At 35.8% G+C, this 27,243-nt stretch overlaps 1 protein-coding gene across 2 annotated transcripts in view; it reads left to right on the plus strand.

The window, feature by feature from the left end:
* Nucleotides 1-27,243, plus strand: part of TRPC4 (transient receptor potential cation channel subfamily C member 4) — a 208,621-nt gene that overhangs the window by 76,568 nt on the left and 104,810 nt on the right. For both annotated transcript variants that reach the window (XM_077867972.1, XM_077867973.1), the window contains exon 3: nucleotides 15,044-15,562. In XM_077867972.1, the coding sequence (XP_077724098.1) occupies nucleotides 15,044-15,562 (519 nt within the window). The remainder of the gene's footprint in view (nucleotides 1-15,043; nucleotides 15,563-27,243) is intronic.

Consider the following 27,243-nt stretch of genomic DNA (forward strand, 5'->3'; position numbering starts at 1 on the left):
CATTGCTTAAATATTTTGGCTTCAGATCCATAGTCGTCACACTCCTCAGCAATGGTCTTACTCAAATTCTCTCATTACACACAAAGGTAATCAATCCTGGTATTACACTGGCTTCTTTAACTTTCTTTTCTTCTTCCCAAACAATTAATCTGGAACTCCATTTTACCTCAGCCACCCACTCTCATGGCCATACCAAGAATTGTTATACTCGTTAGTGATACAACCTCCAGGGTCACAGTTTCTTTCCTGCTCCCTCTACCTAGTGTCACAAACTAACCTTTCCTTGATCCTTCACCCCTCATGATGTCACTTCCTTGATTAAAATTCATTAATCTATCATTGATGCCTGTCATCTAACGACAAGTTTTCCTTCAGTCCCCTGGTAATTATTTTCTGGTAAAATTCCATATCTATACCCAGATAACCCAGAGAGGCTTTAAAAAAAAAACAAGAATTTCAACCACTTTCACTCTAAATGTTTGATCACCGACTTCACCTGGGTACTTTGTGGTGTCCAGCAATCCTACCTAACCACTTCCTGATTACATACAATCTTCCTACTCTCCTAGATAATGAGTTCTTTTTTTTTTTCTGTCTTCTCAAAACTCAACATGTCCGCTTTCTCAGATGATACCCTTGTTCCTTATTTTATTCAGAAAATAGAATCAATCATGAGAGAACTTCCATATGCTTCTACCACCATACCTACCCTAAATATGTACCTTAGTATTCCAGGATTTCACACTATCCCTGTGTTTTTCAGTATCCACTCCTGGTACTTCTTCATCTTCTCAACCTTCAAAATTTAAAATGTCAGAGAGTTCAAATTTCTAACTTCTCTTTTCCACCAACACTTTCTTCTCACTTGCCAAGTCACATCCAAGCTTATGGCTTTAAATACTGTTTGTATGCTGATGACTCTCAAATGTCTGTCTCTATATTTCTGATCTCTTAACATGCAAAAACTGAACCTCAATCTTCATTGTGTCCCAAATCTCTTCTTCCAGAGTGTTCTCAGTAAGTTGCAGCTACATCTGCCTAAGCCTGGATGTTTGGTCATCACTGATCTCTCTTTGTGATATTACAGCTCACATCCAATATTCAACTCCTTAGCAAATTCAGCTGGTTTTACCTTCATAATATTGAACCACTTCTCAAACCTATCACTGCAATTTATTTCAGCCATCTGAGACTCTTGCCTTGATTATTACAAGTCTTACTTTATCGTTATCCGCTTTCCCTTCTTCCATCTGTTACCCGTAGTCTGTTCTCAACACAGTACTCTATCCTAAGGGATCAGATAGTGTTACTCCTCTGCTCAAAATGCCCCAGTGGTTTCTCATTTAACTAGATAGAAGTAAAAGCCAGAGTCCTTAAAATGGATTAAAATACATCTGCTGCCCCTCATTGCTACATTTTTTAAACCTTGTCTTTTACTAATTTTTTATTTGCAAACTGTACTCCCATCAAATTGGCCAAATACCCTAAACATGCTCATGCCTCAGGATTTTTTTGCCATTGCTCTTCCTCTTCCAAGAATGCTCTTGCTCTTAGATATAAGCTTAGTGTTTTCTTTCTTCAACCTTCTACTAAAGTCATCATACCAGTAAGACTTCCTTGTCATGCCTTGATAGATCAGCAATCTCACCTTATCTCTGGAGTTCTTCATGTCCTCTTACTGCACTGTATTTTTCTCTATGGCCTCTACCATTTGACATTCATCTATTAATTGATTCACTCATTTACTTCTTCATTCATGTTGGATGTCTTTCTCCTTCTTCTCTTTCTAGAATCTAAGTTGAATGAGAACAAGGATTTTGTCTGTTCCATTCATTGCTATATTTCCCAAACTTTGAAAAGTGACTGGCATAAGACAGATGCTTAAAAGTATTACTAAATGGTTAGATTAATAAAAATTAGCATATATAGATTATAATGAACATGAGGAGAACAGCTAATGTGTCGGGAATATATATATATAAATTGAGAAGAACGTAGGACTTAAGTTGATCCTTGGGAAGGAACAACATTCAAGGATAAATAAGGGGAGGAGAACCTCATCAGTGAGACTAAGAATAACCAGAGAAGATAATGATGATAGTGATAATGATTATTTTAATAATCATAATAGATCATGTTTTATCAAATATTATATGCAAAACACTTTTACTCATCACCATTTTGAATCCATAAATAAATGCTGTGAAAAAGAGACTATAATTATCTCCATTTTACAAATGAGAAAATTAAAGTTTAGGGAGTTTAAATGATGTTTCCAGAACTACAAAGGAATATTGGGACAGTATTTGAGCCTATATGCTATCATCCGGAGAAAATAGACTTGTGGAATGCAAAGAATGGTGACTTTCACAAAGGACACAGTGATAAAACACTGTCAAGTGAAATTAAAACTAGCTTTGCTGATCAGAATGTGTAATTCTTATAAAATTAAGTATAAATTTGACTCCCTGGCTACATTTTCAACAGATAAAAGGTTTCATGTAGATATTACTTAATAGATTCCCTTTCAATGTAACAGATATAAAGAGAGTTTTTTAATTAAAAGTGATGTTTGTGACCCTAGCCCAAGCTGGTGGTGATTTAAAGTTGCTGTTTGTTTGATGTCTTCTTTGGAGTTGACGTAGATTTTCCAGTTCTTTGTCCAAGATGCAAATAATACTTAATAGTTATTTATAATTTATCCTGTAGCAGTATACAGTAAAGGGCACATGCCATTTTAGAAGATACACAGTTTAAATTTTCAGTAGTGAAAAGTACGTGTACTGAACTATTATATCTACACTTACAAAACTCTCCTGCCAGGGAATTATTGCTCTACCTTTCTGATGAATCAAGCACTATAATTGGGACTGTGTTTATATGAGGAGAAACAAATGATAGTGGCAAAACCGAACAAGACTATTTTCTGCTTTTTCTCCAGTCTTTGGCTTGTCACATAACACTGGTGCCTTCCTGTTATTTCTTGATTTATAGATTACAAGGTGTTTTTACATTTCATTTTCACCACAACCTTTTAAGAGTTAACTTTGAAAGTGCTTTGATACATATGTCTCCAGTTCTTATTCTCCAGTAAGAAATATCTTGAATAAATGTCCACATTTCAAAATGGGAAAATGGAAATGCAGAGAATTAGCTGGCTTTGTCATTTGCACACAACTAAAAGTGGTGGAGGCAGGATCTAATGCATGTCTTCTTAATCTTGAGGCCTGAGCAATTTCCAGGATCTCAAAGCTTCCTTACACATAAGATGGATAGTCCATGGACCAAGAATTTGGACTTGAGTCAAGCTACCTGGGTCTCCTTGTGACCATGGCAAACTATTTAATTTCTTAAAGGCCTATTGTCCTTTTATGTAAAAATGGGATGATAATAACAATTTCTTCCAAAAATGATTTTGAGGACTAAGCTGAGGTGTGGAAAGCTCCTACCCTGGGGCATTGTACATGGTAGGCACTCCATACATGTTATTACTGCCTGTGTCACTATAATCAGACTCCCAAGCATTTATGTGTCAATCTCATAAATAATTTTTGCCATATCTTTGCTCATTACGTTCAAGTATGTATTATATCCGAGTTACTATAGAATTATATTTACTGTGTGCCTCATATACCTTTTCAAGTCAGTACAAACTACGTCTACTTACTGGTATTTTTAATTAAAAGTATACTTTAAGAAGGCTAACTGCAAAAATATATAGCCTATTAAATTAAAAAAAATACTAGCTCCAAAAAGTAAAAATAGTTACTGATACTACGTGATTTATACTGGATGAGTCACAGAGGTTGGCTAAAGTTCTAAACAGTTTGTACGAGAGCCCTTAAAGGAGGTAAGAGAATCAGAAAGGGTATAATATGCATGCCTTTCTCTCTGTTCTTACAAATTCCCTTTTTGAAAATGGCTATTTCCCTCTTCTTGTAAAAAAACAAATTATAATCACTTCCCTTTCCTCCGCCTCCAAGCAAAGAGAAAATGGCAGGTTAATGACAGTTCAGTTTTACTAAAGGGCATCATAGCAATGACATTTAAGTTGGGTTTTGAATGGTTGGTAGAATTTGATAAGTGGGAGGAAATAGGAGCCAATAAGAAAGGAACGTTTGAAGCTGGAATGATTAGGCTGTAGGCCACATGCGAGGGTGGAGTACAAAGTAGATCTTAATACACAGAGTTGGATTTAATTATAGACATCTTTGTTTATCAAAAAGTAGCAAGATATAATTAGGTGATACTAAGGACAGTGTCTGATATAGAGTAGATTCTCAACTAATGTTTAAAGAACCTAAAACAGGGAGCCTTTATGTAAATCACTATGCTACCACTCTCCATCAGGACAAAACGAAACCTCAGAACAATCCCTCCAGATTGATACATAGAGTATTAACTCTAGTTTGGATATTTAAAGCATGGTAATATTTTATATAGGGATATGAAGGTTGCAGAATCTATGCAACTTTTTCTCTTTTGGAAAATATTCAGGTATACCCCAATTTCTACCATGGTAAACAATGATGAAATAAATACAAAGAAATATTCTCATGGTAATTGTTTCTCTGTAGGAAAGGTCCTTCTAAGTGAGACTCTGGTTCTCAGTGTTTATGTAAGCACCAGATACTTTCCTGCAAGGCCGTTACTAATTCATATTCCACTAGGTTTTGTTGAGAGAGAGGACTTTTATACACCACTCCTTAAATTTGGCAAAATGATGCCCAAAATATTGTAGTTCATTATTGTTTTAATTTGCCTCTTTCTGATTGTAGTGAGAAAGATCGTCCAAGGTTTCCGACCTTTTGATTTTCTTCTGTGACACTCTTGTTTATAATTGTCCACTTGTTCATTGGGTTGTTTATAACTTTATTTTCAATGTATAGGTTCTCTTATATGATATGAATATTAACATGTTTCTTATTTAGCAAATTTGTTTTACCATGGTTTATTTTATGACTTGATTTATGGTGTCTGTGGTCATTCTGCTTGAGGATTGTGTAATGAAATATACAGTTTTCTGTTCTGTGTTTCCAACCCTGCGGCTATTCAACTATTTTTTAAAGTTCTTTTCTTTAAAAAAAAAAAAAAAAAACTTTTCTAAAATTATTACCTTTTTTTTTTTTAACTGTTAAATATTTACTCCATCTCAAATTTACTGATATGAAATGAGATAGGGACCAATTTGGTTTGTTTAGGTAGAGAATTGTTTCAGTGCTGTGTGATATGTGAACCACTTTTTCCAATGTAATAGAAATTCCAGTTTTTCATGTATAAAGTTCCTATATATACTTAGCTTAATTTTGGTCAAAATTCCATTCAACTAATTTATATTTCTTGCTCTATTCTCATGTCAAATTCTTGTATCATATTCTCCATTTCCTAATATTTATAATTCTTGGATATACATTCCTCCATATTAACTAACAAAATAATTTTATCATGTTATAAATAAAAAAGATCCCAAGTGAAATGTTATTGTTATTAAATGTATATATTTCTTTTGAGATAATTGGCATAATTAAGATATTAAGTCTCTCGATCCAGAAACATACTTCCCCATATTTTGGATCTTATTTTATGCTCCACGATGTTTTATTGTTTCTTCTTATAAGTTTTATTAAATTTTATTTAATTTTTATTCATAAGTATTGTATATTTTATCATTCTTAATAATGACCAATTTTTTATTCTATATGTAATCAGTTCTGATTATAACTTATATATATCATATATAACTTACTATTGCTAAATAGAATATAGATTTTTGTATATGAACTTGTATTAATAAGCTTTATTACTCTAATATTTCTTTTTTTTTTAAAGATTTTATTTATTCATGATAGAGAGAGAGAGAGAGAGAGGCAGAGGGAGAAGCAGGCTCCATGCAGGGAGCCCGACGTGGGATTCGATCCCGGGTCTCCAGGATCGCGCCCTGGGCCAAAGGCAGGCGCCAAACCGCTGCGCCACCCAGGGATCCCTATTTCTAATTTTATTTTATTTTATTTTATTTTTAATTTTTATTTGTTTATGATAGTCACAGAGAGAGAGAGAGAGGCAGAGACACAGGCAGAGGGAGAAGCAGGCTCCATGCACCGGGAGCCCGATGTGGGATTCGATCCTGGGTCTCCAGGATCGCGCCCTAGGCCAAAGGCAGGCGCCAAACCGCTGCGCCACCCAGGGATCCCCCTATTTCTAATTTTAAAAGGAAGTCTTTTCACTCTTTATCATGAAGTTTCCTTTTTTTTTTTTTTTTTTTTTTTTTTTGGTAAATACTTTATCTCATAGTTAGGAATGGTGATAGATTTTACCAGACCCCCTTTCATGTACAGTATCATCACATTGAAGTAATACTGGGAAGTTTTAGAAACACTTCACTACACCACTTACAGATTCATTCATTTATTCAATAGGTATTTATTGCCTCATGTGCCATTGTTTATTATTCATGTGCCAGCACAGAGGTCAGAGACAAGTTGAAAACCTACACAGTCTCTGCCCTCAGGGAACTTACATTCCAGTGCAGGGATGGACAATCCAGATAGGTATCTGTTTAGCTCCCACCAAAGGTCATGCACTGTTCTAAGTGCTTTACTGCATAAACCGGCTAGCTCTCATAACAGTGCTATAGTAGATACTTAATTGGTCCATTTTACAGGTAAAGAAAGTGAAGGACAAAGGGAGGCAGTAATGGCCAGGCCACACAGGAGTGCAAGATAGAACTTCTTTTGTAAACCCAGGCGCTCTAATAATGAGTGATAGTGAAAAATTTAATGGTAATCAAAAGCATTTAAATTTTTGAAATAAAGCCCTATTTTTACGCTGCATTTTATTCTTTTCGTACACTGTTGGATTCAATTTCTTAATAATTATTGTAGTGGTCTCCTTTCCAGAGATTTTTTTTTAAGATTTTATTTATTCATGAAAGACATACAGAGAGAGGCAGAGACATAGGCAGAAGGAGAAGCAGGCTCCCAGTAGGGAGCCTGATGCAAGACTCAGTCCCAGGATCCCAGGATCATGACCTGAGCTGAAGGCAGATGCTCAGCCACTAAGCCACTCAGGTGCCCTCCTTTCCAGAGATTTTTTTAACATCATCTTTATTTTCCTTTGGATCGTTGGGTTGTTTTTTTTTTTAGAAGAGAATTTATTACTTTGTTAACACCTAAATTTTTGGTTATTTATTGCTTATTTAAAATACAAAGGTAGGGAGGCACCTGGTGGCTCAGTAGGTTAAGCATTTAACTCTTGATTTTGGCTCAGGTGCCCTTGCTCTCTCTTTCTCTCTTTCTATTGTAAACAAATCCGAAAAAGTAAAATAAAATGCAAATGTAGGGATGCCTCACTGGCTTATTTGGGGAACATATGATTCTTGACCTCTGGGTTGTGAGTTCAAGCCTCATGTTAGATATACAGCCTACTTAAAATAAATAAGTTAATAAAATAAAATTAGAATTATTAAAAAAAAAAAAAGGAAGTAGGGGGTACCTGGGTGGCATCAACTCTTGATGTCAGCTCAGGTCTTTATCTCAGGGTCATGTGTTCAAGCCCCACATTGGGCTCCATGCCTACCATGGTGCTTAAATAAATAAAAAAAGAAATGTAAAAGTAAGAACTGAAACCAAGAAAATAATAAGTATAAAATAATATGGAAGCCAAACTAATATTGTTATTATTAATGATAATAATATCATTAATACGATATTACTTGGAATAAGCCAATTGCTGCTAAGTAAAAGACGGTGGCCCACATAAATATAAACTAAATGAAAGAAGATCTATGTTATTTATAAGAAAGTTGGTAAAATAAAGTATATTTTGTCTCTTTATCCTCCAACTTCAAATTCTACCCACAAATTCCTAGGTTACAGTGAAATAGTTTAAAACTGAATTCCAAACTATTTTTGGATATTCTCTTTTTGTCTCTTCTGCTTCAAGTATCTTTACCGATTATTTGTATTACCCATATAAATAAACATTTGAGTTAACTCCAGTATTGCAAGATTCATTGCTCAAACGATTTCTTCCTACCTAATGGAAGTTGAATCACTTAATATTTGGTTATCATATTTTCTGAAAAAGTTACTTCTATAAGACATGTAGGTGATGTACCTTCTGAATTCTGGTCTAACCACCCATATGTTTTTTATCCTAACAGGAGAGTGATGGTAAATTAGTTAGATGCAATATTCTTGAGTCACATTCACTTACTAAACGATTGTATATAGATACAGTGGCATGTCTTGCAGATTTTAATGAGAGAAGTTTGATATTCGTTGCATCTCCATTGTTACCCACTCATTCTATAGATCTGATGATTTCACACTTTCCTCTTTTTTTTTTTTTTTTAAACCTTGGAAGTCTGGGATATCAGCAGAATGTATCTAATTGTATGTCATTGTTTCAACCAAAGACTGATGAGCCCTCTCAGTGTACAGACCCAACATTTCCTTAGAATAGGAAAAAATGGGTGTGCTCCCCCTTCTCACACTTTATTTTCAAACTAATCTATTTTCCATCCCAATCTCTCTCCTTTGCTTTATTCAGTATCTTCAACATACAAATCTCCCTTTCCTTTTGTGGTTCCAATGTTACAGGTGAAGAGCGTATATCCCAACATTAAAATAAACAAATAGGTCACTGTAGGTACTTGGTAGCTATTACCAAAAAATGATCTTGATCAAAATATAGCTTTTTTTCATTTTTTTTAAATTTGCCATTTGGCATATTTAAGGAGAGATGTGACTATCATGAGCATAATAACACTGCAGATGAAAATCACACCATGCTTGACTTTCAGCTGAAGTAAAATCTACAGACAAAAAAGTATTATATCCAGGCAAACATACATGCACAAAAATATATACTAATAAACAACACGCATGTGTACCATTTTTTAAAATATGAATTTAAGGGGATCCCTGGGTGGCGCAGCGGTTTGGCGCCTGTCTTTGGCCCAGGGCGCGATCCTGGAGACCCGGGATCGAATCCCACGTCGGGCTCCCAGTGCATGGAGCCTGCTTCTCCCTCTGCCTATGTCTCTGCCTCTCTCTTTCTCTCTCCCTGTGTGACTATCATAAATAAATAAAAAATTAAAAAATAAAATAAAATAAAATATGAATTTAAGTGGTTGAATGACATACTTCAACCAGTAATCTACAACAGAATAGAACATGCAATTAAAAGAGGATCCTAAAACTAAGTAGATGTTGTTTTTATTGCAGAACTGGACAGTTGCTCTGGCTTTTCTTCAGAGCTTTATGAATGAATATTTGTTCAATGCTTCTTTGTCAACCTTGCCATAACATTAGTTACATTATTAATGGAATCATTTCATGCCACATAAAAGTGATGAATACACAAAGAATCTATTAACTTGTAAATGGACTGCTTTTCTCAAATTTATTCAAAATCTTCACCTTGAAGATATTCAACATCAATCTGAGGCATATAAAGTCTGGAGTGTGATATTCTACCTAAATATAAAAATATCTCTTTGCCACTAAGATAGACATTTTTGAACTATTAAATCTGATATGATGTTGCAAATGTGTGTTATTTCTTATTTTTCTGTGTATTTCACATGGTACCTATTATGGTGCTGGATTTATAGTAAGTTAGTAAACATTTGATTCAGTTTGTTGATGGATTTGGGAATGTGTCAAGTATGGCAGTCATCTGTTTGAAGATGTGGACTGTTTCAGCTTCATTTTTCTTAATTGCTCAGAGTCTAATGCAGGTCCAGACAACAGAGTCAATAAATATTCGTTGATTGATGTATAAGTGAATTATTAAAGTAGTTATAAGCCATGGTTGTATTTTAAGAAAAGGAATTGTCCAAGCGATTAATATTTTGGAAAATTTATCTTTGTGATAGTAAAAGGGAAGAATTGAAGGTCTTCAGTAACCTCTGTCATTATTTAGAATAGTTTGTATTTTATATTAATACCTTTTATAAAACCTTTGTGCCTTCCTTTTGCTTTACTAAGGCTTCTGTTCTATCGGCTGGTTAAGTAAAGAGCCTTTTGCTCCACATCCTCCTTTCTCTCAATCTCTCTCTTTCTCTCTCTCATTCTTTTTTCCTTTTTAGAACATTTAAAAATTTTCATTTTCCAACTTTGAATTGATTTTTTATTAACTATTATATACATTTAAACCCTACCATTTATCCTTTCCTCAGTTCCCCATAACCTTGTCCCACAGTAGACTTCTCAGGAAGGACATTGTGAGCATACCATGTCCTGAGTCCTTGCATACCTAAAACTTTCTTTTCTAAATGAACCCAGAGGAATTTAATAACTTCCCAGGAAATGCAGTTTATACTCATTGACCCCATTATTTATTGAAAATCCAAGCTAATTATGATGCAGTAAGTAGGAAAAGCTATTGAATAACTATCTCATAAAAGAAGCAGGCACTGATGGGTTTCATAGGATAGTTTTGAAATTTGAAAGATCAAATAATTTCAGTGCTACCTATTTTTTCCTCACATTGAGTGGAAAATAGATAAATCACATTTTGGATTCTTCAAGAAACAGACAAATGAGATGATTGTAGAAGATTTATTGTGCCTGGGCGGTGCAGTTGGTTAAGCATCTGATTCTTGGTTTCCTCACTGGTCATGAGTTCGAGCGCCAGCTCCAAAGTGGAGTCTGCTGAAGATTCCCTCTCCCTCCATGCCACCTTCCCCTCAAATAAAATAAATAAATCTTTAAAAAATATTCATTGGAAAATGACATTTTGAAAGTAAAAGGGAAGGGACCAGGATTGAGAAGTGGAATCCATTAGACCATGATGCAAAACTGACGAAAATCCCTGCCAGTGTAAAGGAGAACTCAGAAGAAAATAATCTACTAGAGGTGTCCCAAGTTGTATAGAAATAGCTGGCCCTTGTTAGCTTACTTGTTTAGACATTGTCCTGGGCTCCAAACTTGAGGAAGAACCCTAAGGGATGGCTAGCTGGAGGCTTAATGAACTACATTCTTTACAGGTAGGCCATAAATCCTCTCTTGCAGAAAGATCTGGGTGGCACTTCTTTCTGTATTCTAAAGGAAGAGGGAGTCCATATGCTTTTTATGAAGCAAAAACAGTATTTATACTGAAATTTGATGAAGACATCATAGAAAAGATTATAAATCAATATCATATATGAACATTGATATGAAAAATCTAAATGAAAGTATTAGTCATACTAAAAATATTACACATTGGACCAAGGGAAGATTTATTTCAGGGAAGCCAGAATGTTTCAATATTAAAGAAAGTCATTGGGCAGCCCGGATAGCTCAGGGGTTTAGCGCCACCTTCAGTTCAGGGTGTGATCCTGTAGACCCAGGATTGAGTCCCACATCAGGCTCCCCGCATGGAGCCTGCTTCTCCCTCTGCCTGTGTCTCTGCCTCTCTCTCTCTCTCTGTGTCTCTATGAATAAATAAATAAATAAATCTTAAAAAAAAAAAAGGAAAGTCACTAATCGAATTTTCCATATTTTTTAGGAGTAAGGGGAACAATTATATAATTATCTCCATAGAAGTGGAAAAGGCCTTAGGCAAATCCAACACTCATCCTTGATAATAATAAGTAAAAAAATTCAAAATGATTTCTAGACATAATGAACGTCATAAACAAATAGGTAGATATATAGACCAATAGGTAAATAATTGGCAATACCAAGTACAATTTGTGATAGTTGTGAAAATTGCTATAACTACTTAAAACTATTTGACCCAGAAATTGCATTCTTAGATGCATATTAGCTGACATGGACAAAAATGTACATAGAAGCAATATTCTTGGTCACAAATGGAAACTGGAAATCACACAAAGGTGATCAAGGAATATGTAAAAAGTTGAGCTATATTCAAAAATCAAAATATTATGCAAAATTGAAATTACAAAAAAGATTGCTACTAACAATATTAGTGTATTTCAAGAGCTAACATTATCCAAAGAAAGCTAGATGTAAAAAGTACAGACTTTATAATTCACTTATATAAAGTGAACAAGTGTGTGTGAAAGTGATCTATGGCAATAGTGTTTAGGTTTGTGATTACAAAATATAACAACTGGGAGGTGACATGAAGAAGGTTTCTGGGGTGCAGGCACTCTTCTGGATTATTCTGTTTTGTGTCGCACAGGTTCATAGATGTTTTAAAAATGCATCAAGCTTCACGTTAGCATTTGTGCATTTTAATGAATATATACCTCATTAAGTTCAAAGTGAATGATTATTGCAGTTAACTACTATATATTAAAATAAAGGAAGAATCCATAGGCCCATAGTAATAGTAATAAAAAGGAGAAGAGGGCATATTTTTACATTCAGAGGACTACAAACTAGTAAATGTAGAAGTGATGATAGAGTAAGATAGCCTCCAATTTTCAAACACCATGTAATCATTGGAGTAGGCATATAATTAGTACTCAATACCAGGCAATTTTTTAAAGGCGTTTTTGTTTTATTACTATTTTTATTTTTTTTCATGGAATGAGGGTTTCTCCCATTCCAGGAGAAACCCCAAAGGCTGTCCTCTAGGACATGTATATAAACACTGATGTGTGCCTGCCTAGCTGGCTGATCAGAGGCCCTGCAGAATCCTGTGTGAAGGACACCTAAGGCCAAACAGTCCCCAGTGTCTAGTGTTCCCTGACAGCTGGGCATCAAGCAATTAATGGTGAAGACAGTACATGGAATTTATTTTTTTATTTTTTTTAATTTTTATTTATTTATGATAGTTACAGAGAGAGAGAGAGAGAGAGAGAGAGGCAGAGACATAGGCAGAGGGAGAAGGAGGCTCCATGCACCGGGAGCCCGATGTGGGATTCGATCCCGGGTCTCCAGGATGGCGCCCTGGGCCAAAGGCAGGCGCCAAACCACTGCGCCACCCAGGGATCCCTGTATTGTGGAATTTAAAGTACAAAATTTTAAAAGTATTTATTGACTAATAAGTTACTATGTCATGATCTTATAGAACTGCTTTATTCAAAAATTATTTTCTAAAATGAATTCCTTATAAAAGATAAAATTAAGGATGTCCATATATTTAAAAAATTAAAAATTCACAATGATTTATTGAATCTTACAACTCAAACAGAATATTCTGGGTATATTCTTACATGTTTTATCAGTTATTTTACAATCTCTCTAAAACTATGACACTGGCATTCTTCTGAAATATGAATGCTTTTTAACATGGCTATATTATACTTCTTTTTCATAAGATCTTGCTGAAATATTCTTCAAAGTTGCATTTGATGGTTAATAAATTTAAAATTATTGATAACTTTTAAAAACTATAGAAACCTAGAGTGAAATTCTATTGAATCCAGAAAGCCCCTTTAAATTGCATTTATCACTTAAATATACATTTAACATAGTGACTTATTTACTTACGTTGTTTTTTCTTCCAGTCTGCCATAGAAAAAACTTGAAATATACTTAAATATTATTTGATATTCATTTCAATTAATGATTTTTTTCTCTTTGTAATAAATACATAGTTAAATTTTCAATTAATGTAATATTTAAAATTAAAGTTAATTACTTAAAAAGTAATGAAATATTGACCCTGCTTGAACAGAGTGTTATCTTCATCAACTGATGCATATATTTTAAATAGCCTTTTTTTAAAAAAAGATTTTATTTATTTATTCATGAGAGACACAGTTTGAGGCAGAGATACAGGCAGAGGGAGAAGCAGGGTCCATGCAGGGAGTCCAACGTGGGACTTGATCCTGGGACTCCAGGATCACGCCCTGAGCCAAAGGCAAGTGCTAAACCACTGAGCCACCCAGGTGTCCATTAAATAACTTTTTAAATGATAACTGCATCTCATTAATCTTTACAGAGTATTTCTTATAAAACAAATATTCTAAATGGCCAAATAAATTAGAAGCATATAGGCTTAATTATTCTCATGCAAAGATTATACCCCTACTTAAAAGTAGTATAATTAAACTTTCTTATGAGTTCTGTTTTTCTCCACATAGTTGCTTTGCTTTTGATCCTTTTATGGTTTCCATTATATTTTACAATATGTCTTATGCAGTATATGTGTCATCATTTTATCTGTCATGCTTTTTTACCTTATTCTTATACAGCATTTATTTTCGCAGATGCCTCTTTGTGCCAGCAGGAAGAACTATTAAACCAAAACTTGTAAAGCAGTGGGATGTGTAATGCATACAGGCTCCGGTGTCAGTCAGGTGGACCTGGGTGCAAACAGTAACTCTTCCACTTAAGCACTGAAGGAGCACATCTATAAAACGTGAATAATAGTGAGGGCTAAAGTACCTAACAGATGTTGACTAAAGAGTGCTTATTATAACATTTTCATCATTACCAGTCCTAAAGTAAAACCCAAAGGAAATTGTCCATAACATGCCAGTGATCTGATTCACTGGGAACCATTTGTTGATATCTGATAAAATGGTGATGGAGCATATGTTGTCATCTGGAAAATACACTATAGAGTGATAGTTGAAAACAGAAAGCATGAGGCGAGGCTTCTTATGTTCTGCTACCACCTTTAATCATAGACTTGGTTTTAGGAATGCAGAAGATAAAACCAACCAACAAACATACGAACAAACAAACGATTGAAGAACTAAGACTTCTATTACAGAGGAAAAACTTGGGTTTAAAACAAATCATTAATTATTACTCAGTGTATTGATTATTTAAGTAGTCCACACGTCTGGGGAAAAAACGGAAAGATTGACAGAAAATAAATTGGGAGCAAGAAAGTCTTTTATCAAGTAAAGACTTCCCATAGCCACTATTTTAAGATGTCATAAAATATCAAGATTCAGATTAAACAAATTATAATAAGAATAATGTGTAATTATATTAGAAAGGTTTTTTTTTCACTAATTTTCTCTTATCTTTTGGCAGAAAAAAAGAAAGCCATCTCTCTCCTGCCAAAAAAGCCTGGCAAAAGATTTATGAACTTTGTTCAGCGTTCCTACAGCGTGCTGTTTGAAATTCACAGGCTTGAGCAAATGCATAAATACTCATCACCTCTGCTTTCTTCTTTTTTCTAGGTGCCTCCCATACTCCTTGATAAGCAGTTTTCTGAATTCACTCCAGACATTACACCAATCATTTTGGCAGCCCATACAAATAATTACGAGATAATAAAGCTTTTAGTTCAGAAAGGAGTCTCTGTGCCCAGACCCCATGAGGTCCGCTGTAACTGTGTGGAATGCGTGTCCAGCTCGGACGTGGACAGCCTCCGCCACTCACGCTCCAGACTCAACATCTACAAGGCCTTGGCCAGCCCCTCGCTCATTGCACTATCAAGTGAAGACCCTTTTCTCACAGCCTTTCAGCTAAGTTGGGAGCTTCAGGAACTGAGTAAAGTAGAAAACGAATTCAAGTCGGAATATGAGGAGCTGTCCCGACAGTGCAAACAGTTTGCTAAGGACCTACTGGATCAGACAAGGAGTTCCAGAGAACTGGAAATCATTCTCAATTACAGAGATGACAGTAGTCTCATAGAAGAACAAAGTGGAAATGATCTCGCAAGACTCAAATTGGCCATAAAGTACCGTCAAAAAGAGGTGAGTGTTGCCAGACCTTTCTGTCAGAAGGATTTAGGATTTAATCACAGTGATGTAAGCTGGTACTCTATAATTAAGTTTGGGATTTAGAGCATTTTCTGCTTAACTGTAAGTGGATGATATTTATTGTTTGCCAGATTAATAATTATGAAATACATTGAAAAACAGCAAGAAATGGCATAAAAACTGGTGATGGCGTTTGGCATATGTGTTTAAGTGTGCACATTTAATGTGATATAATGAAAAAAACTAATGAATTTTAAATCCCCACACTAAAAGTTCTGGTTCTGCCATTTATAAGCCTTGTTACTTTTCAGTAATCTCCTTGAGATTTGGTTTTCTCATCTGCTCAATAGACTTAATATTCATAATATTTTATTAAATATATTTATGCATATAAAATATAGTCCTCAAAGATTTGTAGGAAGTATAAAATATGTGGATGTGTGTGAAGGCTCTTAGTAAATTATAAGTCCTTATGTTAATAAAATGCATTATTAGAAGTTGTTAATAAAGAAAAAAGCCTTTAGTCTCCAACAGCAGATGAAAATACTAAAACTTCTCTGACATCTGGCTTAGTCTCTTGATTGGTCAGGAATAAGAAATTTAAAAAGTTAATTGCAGAAGAGTTATAAATTTCTCATGAAATTTCTGTTGGATTTGAATATTAAGTACAGAAAACTCAGATCTGTCATATTTGTCACCTAGCATAATTGCTTTTGTCTGCATCACTGAGTTGTGAGTTCTCAAAAGTCTGTTTACTTCCATCTTCAGAAAATATTGGTTCTGTGTTCACTCTTGAATTATAGTAATTATCTGTTCTAGAAAAACAGTTGGAGAAAACTGCATAATGTAAGATGAAAAAGATAAAGAAACTTCTGAATAAAAAAATGTATTCAATTTCTTTTGAAGTCAGCCTTGATTATTCCACATTAGCCTTGGCTGCTTTGTCTATTGCTACTTACTAAATATTTAAGGTTTGAGATGCCTGAATTTACTTCAAGTTTTTCCTGTAGTTCTTTGGCCAGTTTCCATGGGAGCCTGAAACTAGTTGAAATGATCTTTTCCCCTAATAATGAAGGAAGCATATTCTTTCCTATATATTCCCTTTGATACCAGATTACACATGCTCATTTGAGCCATGTCAACAGTATCAACTCATTTTTTTTAGATTCTTGTGTTTAGGGCTCAGGGACCTGCTATCTTAACAGAACTGGAATAACTTTAATATATAACTATAAGAAACTAATGAAGAACTTCACTTTATTAGAGATTGTTAAGTACTAAATGACACTTAAAAGTAATAGAATGTATTAAAAATGATAAAATGAGGGGCACCTGGATAGCTTGATCCATGGAGCATGTGACTCCTGACCTCAGATTTTGAGTTCTACACCCATGTTGGGTGTAGAGGTTACTTAAAAATAAAAAATCTAAAAAAACCCAACCCTGATAAATGAGGTAAGCTATTGATGTGGCCTCAGAATTTGAGCTACTTCTTCTCAAATATCTATTATTAACCCAGTATTATGCTTTTCTTTCTTCCATTTTCTTTGGGGAGAGGGATTTAAGGGATTTTGACCCTATAATTACAAAGGTCTTCTCCTCTGATATATCTGTACAGGATTGATGTTATCCTGTGGATGATGAGTAAGATGAAATTCCCAGGAGGTGAAATCCACATAATGAAAGAACACAGTAGCAGCAACTGGCTGTGCTCACCTGTTGCATTTTGTTCCCTCTGCAGTTAGTGAACCAACTTAGCCCTATTTTATGCCAACCCCGATTTTGGGCCTGATGTCATAATTGATTTAACTTTGTTTTTGGCCACAGTGACTTTTGTGAAAGCACTGGAAGAAAATACTCATTGAGTCTTTTACCATACTCTCCAAATGGAATTCTACAATGGCATTTAATCAAATGAAGCTGCCAAATTCTTGTCAAAATGTTGTCCAAAACAAAACATTGTAGTACGAATTTCCTACATATTAACACATGCTTATATTTTTCCCACAAATCATTTTTATATGTTCCATTCATTAATTCATTCATTCATTTCTTCATTCATTAACTCTTTGAACATATATCTTATCAAACCCATGCCAGGCAATGATCAGGGCACTTAGAACTTCATGGTGGAGTGGCTCTGCCCTGAAGAGCTTACTGTCTATTAACAGGGAGACCATAAAATATTAAATCTGTATTGTTCTCAGTTTTGCTTCTGAACCACTAAAAGTGTTCATTCCTACTAAACACTTTTTTCTTTGCTTAGGTTTTTTGTATAGTTCAGGAATATACAAAGCATGCTTAACTTCAAAGCCTATTCAACAAAAAGCCACAAATTGAGTCCTTAAAAGTGTCAGAAGCAAAGCTATAGGAAGTATTTGATCATTTCTAAGACTTCTTTCAAAATGCTTGTACCTTTTGCTAATATGAAGCTGTGGAATTGGAGGCTGCTCAACCTTAATGATACAGCAGGGTGAAGGGTGGCTAAAAACACATAACACGTAACAAGAAAATAAGAATTAGTAGTATCTTTTAAAAGGTACATTTTTTAAAAGACACTGCATTTACATTTTCTCTTTTCATCTTCTGAGATAATAATGGAGAAGAAAATGAAAACAAATTTTTTTAAAGATTTTATTTATTTATTCATAGAGATGCAGAGAGAGAGAGGCAGAGAGAGAAGCAGGCTCCATGCAGAGAACCCAATGCGGGACTCGATCCAGGGTCTCCAGGATCACGTCCTGGGCTGCAGGCAGCGCTAAACCGCTGCACCACCGGGGCTGCCCCTGAAAACAAAATTCTTAACAGAGTTGTTCTAGAATATCTTTCATTCAGTATTGAAGAGCACATTTCCCTTGGGTTAGACAGTTTTTCCAAAGCAAAGTAACACTGGATGACTAATTATAAAATCAGGAATAAGGTTTTACTTTCATAGAAATTCTTTGAAATCATAGGTCATGTTTTACAAAAACATAGTTCTAAATTATTCAGAAATTATTGACTTTAGAATATTTGATATAAGATTTATTAGTAAGGCTATGTGTCTTATTTTTTTTTAAGATTTTATTTATTTATTTATGAGAGACACAGAGACAGAGGCAGACACACAGGCAGACGGAGAAGCAGGCTCCCTACAGGGAGCCCGAGGTAGGACTCGATCCCAAGGCTCTGGGAATCATGCCCTGAGCTAAAGGCAGACAGTCAACCACTGAGCCACCCCGGTGTCTCAGATCATGTGTCTTAAATGAAACTCTTAACATAAATATCTTGCCTTGTATCTTTTTACTACAAGATTTCTCAGTTTTTAGTTTAAAAATGTTTGGGGTTTCTCTTTGGTCTATCTCTTTTATTTTTTAGAATGCTTTCTTACTGATTTTCACATGGCTAAGTCCTACTCACTCTTTCAAACTTATCTCATGTCCCCCCTCCCACAGGGAAATTCCATGAAGCAGTCCCTCTCTATACAGTCTCTGGGATAAATGCTTTTATTCTGCACATTCTATTTTACATTATATTGTTATATTTTGCTCTTCTCCTCCCAGTATGAGTATCAGGAATATATCTGTCATATTTACCAGTCATACTTCAGTACTGAAAGATAGGTGTTCAAAATGAATGCACTTGAATGAAGTTGCAGAATCTCTCAATTCTAGAAGATTCCCTGTATGTTTCTTTGTCTGATTAAATTGCATGGTTTAGGCTAATTGCCTAATAACAGTCTTCTTATGAATTCAAATATTAAAACAGTTCATGTTGTGGGGACTTGATTGCAGGCTTGTTCTGGTACTTCTGTAATATCATACAAAAAGAAAGGCCTGCGTTAATTACATTTCATGGTTATTTTTATAGGCATAAACAGAAGGATTTTATTGTTTCTATTAATACAGGACTAACGATGTTATAGTTGTATTGATCATATACTGGAAGGATAAACATAGTCTAGTAGCTAGCAATTCAAGTTGATATATGTTAGGAACTGGCTTAATTTTTGTCAACTGAAAAAAGAGGCAGAACTGAAATAAATAAAAGGATTTATTTGAAGTCTCAGAATTACAATCCAGGGAACACAAATTTGAGTAACAACCCAAATTGTGTCCTAGGGAACAGAAGTCCGGGCTTTTTATTTTATTTATTTATTTATTTATTTATTTATTTATTTATTTATTTAAAGATTTATTTTTATTTATGATATATATATATATATATAGAGAGAGAGAGAGAGAGAGAAGGAGAAAGAGAGGCAGAGAGAGAAGCAGGCCCCATGCAGGGAGCCCGGCGTGGGACTCGATCCCGGGACTCCAGGATGGCGCCCTGGGCCAAAGGCAGGCGCCAAACCACTGAGCCACCCAGGGATCCCCAAGTCAGGGCTTTTTAACGGCAAAAAGGAATACTTGTATATGTTGTTTACAAAGAATTTTGATAGGTGTTGATGGCCTAAGATTAGAAAACTGATCTTGACCAAACATAATTGGTTGCTATGGCCATCATTAGGCAGCAGTCCATCACTACAGCAAGTTGCAGGTTTACCTGAACTTGCAGAATCCTTGGAATATTTGCGCTTTGGCCCAGTTCAAAAGTTAAAGGTTCTCCCCCAGTGAGGACATGTATAAGGCCTACCTCTTTAATGGCCTCCTAGCTCCCTTTTACATCCTCTTGACATAAATGACTCTATTTTATTTCACCTTTTACAGTTAGCATGGTTTATTATACTTAAGCCTCCAAATAGACCTGTAAAGTATGATTTTTTTTTTTCTTGTGAGGAATTTGAGTGTTGAGTGATGTGCAGTGTTGCATTGTTGAATGATGGGGCCTGGGTGCAAATCTAGATCTTAACTATAGAACATGCTGGAACCGTCGTACATCACTGCCTCCACCTAGATGCCATCCTGGTGAACATGTGGTAAATCTGATGTAGATGGGGTTCCTAGCCTAGTTCAGTTGAGCCTGTGAGTTTATTTCATGACTCAGCTTCTTATAATTAAGCCATGCATTTCAACATTAACTTCTTTTAAAAACTTTTGCATTGTGATAAAGCACTTGCCTTCTTCAAAGAATATAGTGTCTCCTTTTCTTTTCTTTCTTAACCCACTTTTATTTATTTACCTTTCTTCAAAGAGTAATGTCTAGCCTCATTCTAAGAGAGCAGAGAAAGCCCCCTTCACAGGGCTAGGAGCCAGCACCCCATTCCAGTGATACTTGTCAAAATGAATAGTGCCAAAGGAAGCTGGATAAAAAACAGAACCAAACACCCACCCGCTTGAGACTGATCCTCTTCCTGTGTATTAGATAAGGGTGAGGCATGATTGAAGACATATCTTCAGCAAGTAATTTGTCCCTTGGTTCCTGATGTAATATTGACAGGTACAGAGTTAATGGCAGTTAAAATCACTTACGTGCGGTCATTATTCTTGCCTAATATTTGCAAGATCAGTGCATATATTTGGAGAGCTTGATGCGTTCCTTAAATATTTTCACAGCCAAGACCTTACCGAGTTTGTTACACATGATCGACCACATTGTGAACTAGTCCACATTAAAGAAAACTAACTCTTAAATAATATTAGAAAGCAGTGAAATATATTATTTTGTGTGAAAGCATTCGGTCTTTTTATGGCTCTCCAAATTAAGGTAAAAAAAAAAAAAACCCAGTCTCTACATGGTCAACAGCATATCTTTTTCAGTTTAATTTTCCCTATTGTGAAGGTGTATCAACAGCTTTGCAACATTAATTTTAAACTTTGGTAGTAATCTAGGTTCTTTTTTTTTTTTAAGATTTTATTTATTTATTCATGAGAGACACACACACACACAGAGAGAGGCAGAGACACAGGCAGAGGGAGAAGCTGGCTTCATGCAGGAAGCCTGATGTGGGACTGGATTCCTGGACTCCAGGATCACGTCCAGGGCAGAAGGCAGGCACTAAACTGCTGAGCCACCCAGGGATCCCCCACTAATCTGGGTTCTTCTAAATTAATTAATGGAGTTGTTAAAGAGGCAGGAGAAAAATTAACATTTGAACAGCCCACTATTCCTACCTTTCTTATCTTTTGTTTCTCTTGTCATGGAGCAATGAGAGAAATGTGATGAGATTCCTGTCAATCAAATGCCATCCCACAGCATGGTGAACTCAGTTGATTCCAAATATTCTAGAATCAAAGCTCTTTAAACTTCTCAAGATTTATGGTTTTATGTTTTTTTTTTTATTTATTTGAAACCTCTTGATGTGGAATCAAGAACCAAACCTACTGTCAGAAAGGAAACTTGGGGGGTAGATTTGAGGATAGAGGAAGCAGAGAATATAGCCCTAATACAACCAGGGAATCCCTGGGAGGGGAGAGAAGGAGGAGAGGTGAGGGTGAGGGCATCAGAAGAGCATTGGGACAATGGGAGGAGCAGTTAAATAATAAATGGAGCAGAAACAAAGGAGATTTGTATTCTTAAAACTGCCTAGGGTTAAACTTATCTCTGTTTCATAAGTTTTGTTTTCTGTAAACTCATTATTGATAAGTTTATCATGACAAGAATATTTTAATTCAAATTTTATTTGAAAAGAAGCTATCAATAACTTTAAATTTGAACTTGCTACTATATAAATTTCATAATAAAAATGAATAAAACATACTACTCATGTTCTTTATCTACCTGAACTCTACATGGGAAGCTCCTTCTGGAGATTCAGTCAGATGCAACCTTGTGCTTGTGGTAGTAATTGAGGAAAAATAGCATTCTGTGTGTGCATTTTTTTATTTGGAAACTACCAACCGTCGTGGGTGCACCGCCACCCACCTCCACCAAAAAATAAATTTTTTTAAATTAAAAATAAATAATAGAGAAATGAATGATAATGTTGCTTCCCGGCTATTGTATCAGAACCTTGGGATGGCAATGGCAAATAATGGCTTTCTCCTTCAAGATGGAGTAGATTTTGATGGCTGGTCTGCAGCCACGCAAAGCTCTGCTTTTGCCAAGCACTCGGCAGAGAAGCTGACCAATGATTATCATTTTATTGTTATTACTGACTATTGATTTTCTTTTATTATAGTGTTTTCCTCCTCTTTTACTCTTGTTCAAATCTGGGGTGTCTAAAATGTACCTTTCATAATTTTCTTGCGCCTGGTAAATTCCACATCAAAGTATGGGTAATTTGGAGGGAAAAGTATCTCATATTATAGAGACACTATCTCATGGATATCAAAGAACTATTAAAGAAGAGTGGCAAAGAGACTATGCTAGGGAGAAAAATGAGAGAAGGTACTGCATATAGTAAGTATTCCCTTCCATAACTGAGATCTTTCTGCTGAAAGAACTTTAAATAAGACTCATTTATATAAGTAAAGCTGATAATGCATTTGCCTTATTTGAATTCAGTTTAATATTATTTAGCACATTCCTCTCCTTTTTCTCTCTTTTCTGTTTTGAACTGTTTTAAAAACATTTATGTCCTTCAGATCTCTTCTCAAATACCACTGTCCCTGGGAAGCCTTCTCTCAACCTATTCCCAAGTCCAAATTAATTGTTGCTTTCTCTTGTTATGGCAGCTTTATTGCACATGTTGACTTTGCTTTTTATTTCTGTTCTTGTTTTGTTTTTCCAACTGAACTCCTTGCCTTTGGTCTTACTTCCTCTAGTCCAAGACCTACAGCACCACTAATGTTTTTTTTTTTTTTTCATATTTTGTTTTGTTTTTCAAGATAATGCAATTCTGGAGCTTAGCATTCTTCCTGGCATATTTACCCATGAAAGAGAGCTGTTAATTAATTACTGCTGTTACTGTCACAGTTTTTGTTTATCCCCTCTTAGACCCCCACGATGAAAGACTAAACACATACAAGAAAATGCCACACACACACACACACACACACACACACACACTCCATTCTGTTGTATACGATGCAGCAAAAAAGGTTGGCTTCATCCCTAAGCATTTTAATATTTGTAATGAATATTGATCTAAGCCTTCATGGGTTGCATTACACTTTTGAATATCAAAGATAAGTTTATCCTTCTTCCAGTCTATTGGTAGAGTCAGTGCTCTGAGCCATTTGTATTAAAACATACACTTTTATCAAAAATGTATAATGTAGAAGTTTTATTCCAACCCCTAAGGTTGTTCAAATTCTAATGCTTCCATTGTAGGCTGTCAAAAGTAACTCGTATTGTATACTGCACACTTCATTTGAATTTGTTCTTCTGACTTGTATTTTTAAATATATTTTACGCACTGATACCTCTATCCTGTTACACCTTGGAATCGGGTACCACGGCAGCACTCATAACAAAATTCTAGGTATACAATAGCATGTGAATATATGAGGCTACATTGAGTGATAGAGATAATTATGAAACGTGTAAAAGTGAGAGAAAACAGCATTCTACTAGCTTACTTTTCTCTCCCACTGTCCTCTGGGCCACCCTCACAGACTGATTTCTGGGCCTTGGCCTCTCCATCCTCCAGATGTGTGTATGCACCTGCTGTTACTAGGCAGAGACAGCATGGATCACAAGCTCCCTAATACCTCAGCCCAGTCCCCCACTAGGAACCAAACATTTCTGGACCTGCTTCTGTGTCATGGATGAGGCAAGTGCCTGTTCAGGATTTGTCAGCCTGGCTGACAGAATTATGACAGGTCATTAGGCATTTAATTTAACACTGGGTTTTTAGAGCTTGGAACTCAAATCCCCATGAGTTCGTTGTTGTTTTTTCTTTTACAACTAATTAACTGAAATGAAACCACTTTCTCCTGATTTGTCTCTGGAAATGATTGGGTTTTATGCCACAATTAAATGAGAAATTATATATGTCCAAAATCTTGTATAAATTAATCCTTTTAAACAGCATTTATTAGAAAGTGATAAGTTAATGTCTTATAAAACATAAAATAACTAATCTTAACTTTAAATTAGATACAAAACGTAGATTGTATTTGATACTATCTTAAATAAGTACAAAAAGGAAAGGGTTAAGCCACTGATTTTCAAAGAGGTATGCTCTTCTATTCACCAGACAAAAACGCATATACCTGCAGGATTAGTGACACTTTCCAGTGTAGCTTTCATTTGCCACAGATATAAGCTAAAGACATTAATGATATCTTTGAAAAATCCAATACTGTGTATTGGACACCTTCTCTCAGTCCTCAAATGAATTTCTTTTCTATATGGAACTGGTTTCTGTGTCTGCATGATGATTGACAAGCAAGAATAGCAAATAAGATCATCTATCTTCCCTCATTCAGATGTGACCATTTAGTTTATCAATGATGAAGAACCATTTCTTTGCATAAAATTCACATTTACATTTGAGGGTTATTTTTCCTCATTTATTTATTTTAAATATTTTATGTATTTATTCATGAGAGACAGGGTGGGTGCAGAGGTAGAGGCAGGCTCCCCACAGAGCAGGGAACCCAATGTGGGACTCGATCCCAGGACCCTAGGATCATGACCCAAGCCGAAGGCAGACAATTAACCAGCTGAACTACCCAGGTGCCCCTAGGTCATTATTTAATATCTTATATTTTCTCTGTCTCATCACTAAGCAAAATGAAGAATTACCAGTTCTTGATATTACCCATTCAAAACTTTATCCCAATTCACATTTTTAAAAAAGATTTGTTTGTTTGTTTATTTATTTATGATAGACATAGAGCGAGAGAGAGGCAGAGACACAGGAGGAGGGAGAAGCAGGCTCCATGCCGGGAGCCCGACGTGGGACTCGATCCCGGGACTCCCAAGATTGCGCCCTGGGCCAAAGGCAGGCGCTAAACCACTGAGCCACCCAGGGATCCCCCCAATTCACATTATTAATGAAATATAAAAACCCAATGGATTGTTTTGGATATTTATAAAACAGAAACACTGTTCACTAGAAATGTTTGATGGTTTTGAGATATAAACTCTTGCTCAAGATCCCTTATAAATTACATATCAGAGAGGAAACTTTTTGGCTTATCCTTCCCCTCATTTTCCTTTGACCATGTGAGGCACAGTCACAGTTTTTCTAGATAGAGGTTATTTTTTGTTTGAATTCTTGGAAACCGAAACATACAGTAAAACTCTCTGGGATTTTTAATGCCTGTGCTATAACTTGGTGATTTGTGATTTTGTGTGTGTGTGTGTGTGTGTGATTCTAAAGCTGTGTTAAGTGCACAGATTGCTTCTAGGTAACACGGAACCGGTAAGACAATCATGTAGAATTATGTTTTTTTGTTTTGAGTCCCATTCTGTTTCCCTCTTCACTTCAGCTTTAGAAGCACACAGTGGTGCTTGTCCTCCGAGCAGCCACAGAAAAAAACTAAGGCTTTCTTCCTCCATGGTTTTCCTTTTACCTTCATCTGGACTCAAGCTACCCAAGTTGTCAGCTCCCTGCATGATTGTAAAAAAACTTGCTTTTTTTTTTTTTTTTTTTTTTTTTTGCCACAGTACTGCTTCAGTTTTAAATGACTGACACTATTATTTTTCTCCATGGCATTCTCCAAGCTCAGTGATTTTTGCCAGGTAGGTCTGGGACATGCCACCTGGAAAATCTTTTGCCACATTCTCCTCTTTACCTGCTGGAGCCAGGAAGAAGCTGGAAATCTTGTTGGCAGTAAACACGCAAAGAATCTAGTGGAGGGAGTTGGGGGCTCTGGCCAAGAGATGCTCTTTCTCTCTCCAGGTTTAATTAATTCTACAAATGCTTACAGAGTGTCTCTTCTGTACCAAATACCAATGGCAGCAAAATGAGATGACAGCAAGCCCTGGGCCAAGTTTAGATTTCTTCTAGAAGCTTCTTAGAATCTGGAATTTTACTCTTGTTTAGATAATAAAATAAAATCCATGTGTGTGTATGCACTGACATACTTAGCCATGCAGAAAATGCTGACTATGATCTAAAAATATCACTGTAGCCAGATCCCAGTAGCATTTTATATACTACCTCCTTCTATAAGGACACTCTTGATGTTTGCCTCATTTTTGTCCCTCTTTCCCTCCTTTTCCTCTTTCTTTATTTAGTCCTCACTCACTTGTTGAAGAGAGCCCTTACTATTTGGTACTCGCTGTTGATACCCAAATCAAGGACAAAAGTCTCGCCTTCAGATGACTACCAGATTATTAGGAATAGCAAACAAGTGAACAGCTCTCACGGTGTGAGCCACAGAAGCTATGGCGGAGCTGCCTTTCCTGAAGCCCTGGGAAGTGGTTCCAAACTTCACCTAACCCTTCCTGGAGAAGAAAGTGCCATAATTGAGTTTGAGTGGAAAACTAGGAGTCATCTAAGCAAAGATGTTAGAAAAAGGCATTACAGGAAGAAACACTGTGTGCAGATCATGGAGGCAAAAAAGGTGGCAGGAACAAGGAGAGGGCCTTCACTGTCCTCTGTCCTCATTGCCACCCCGTGGCCTCCTTCCAGCCTCTCCCTGTGCCTGGTGTGTGTGGATGGCTTCTTTGTCATGTCTCCGCTCATATCATCACCTTCTCTGTGAAGACTTCCAGAACACCCAATCTAAATACTATCCTCTTCCTCCACCCTTAGTTTTTCCTTTCATACCACAATGCTGTTGTCTTCTTGGACCTTAACAAAAATCACTTTATTTATTTATGTGTTTAATTATCTTTTATCTGTCTCCTTCCCCTGTCTACATGGTATCATCTTGTCTGACTTAATTATCACTGAGTCCACCAGTCAGTCCAGC

The sequence above is a fragment of the Canis aureus genome, chromosome 24 (genome assembly GCF_053574225.1).
Source record: "Canis aureus isolate CA01 chromosome 24, VMU_Caureus_v.1.0, whole genome shotgun sequence".
Classification (NCBI taxonomy): Eukaryota; Metazoa; Chordata; class Mammalia; order Carnivora; family Canidae; genus Canis; species Canis aureus.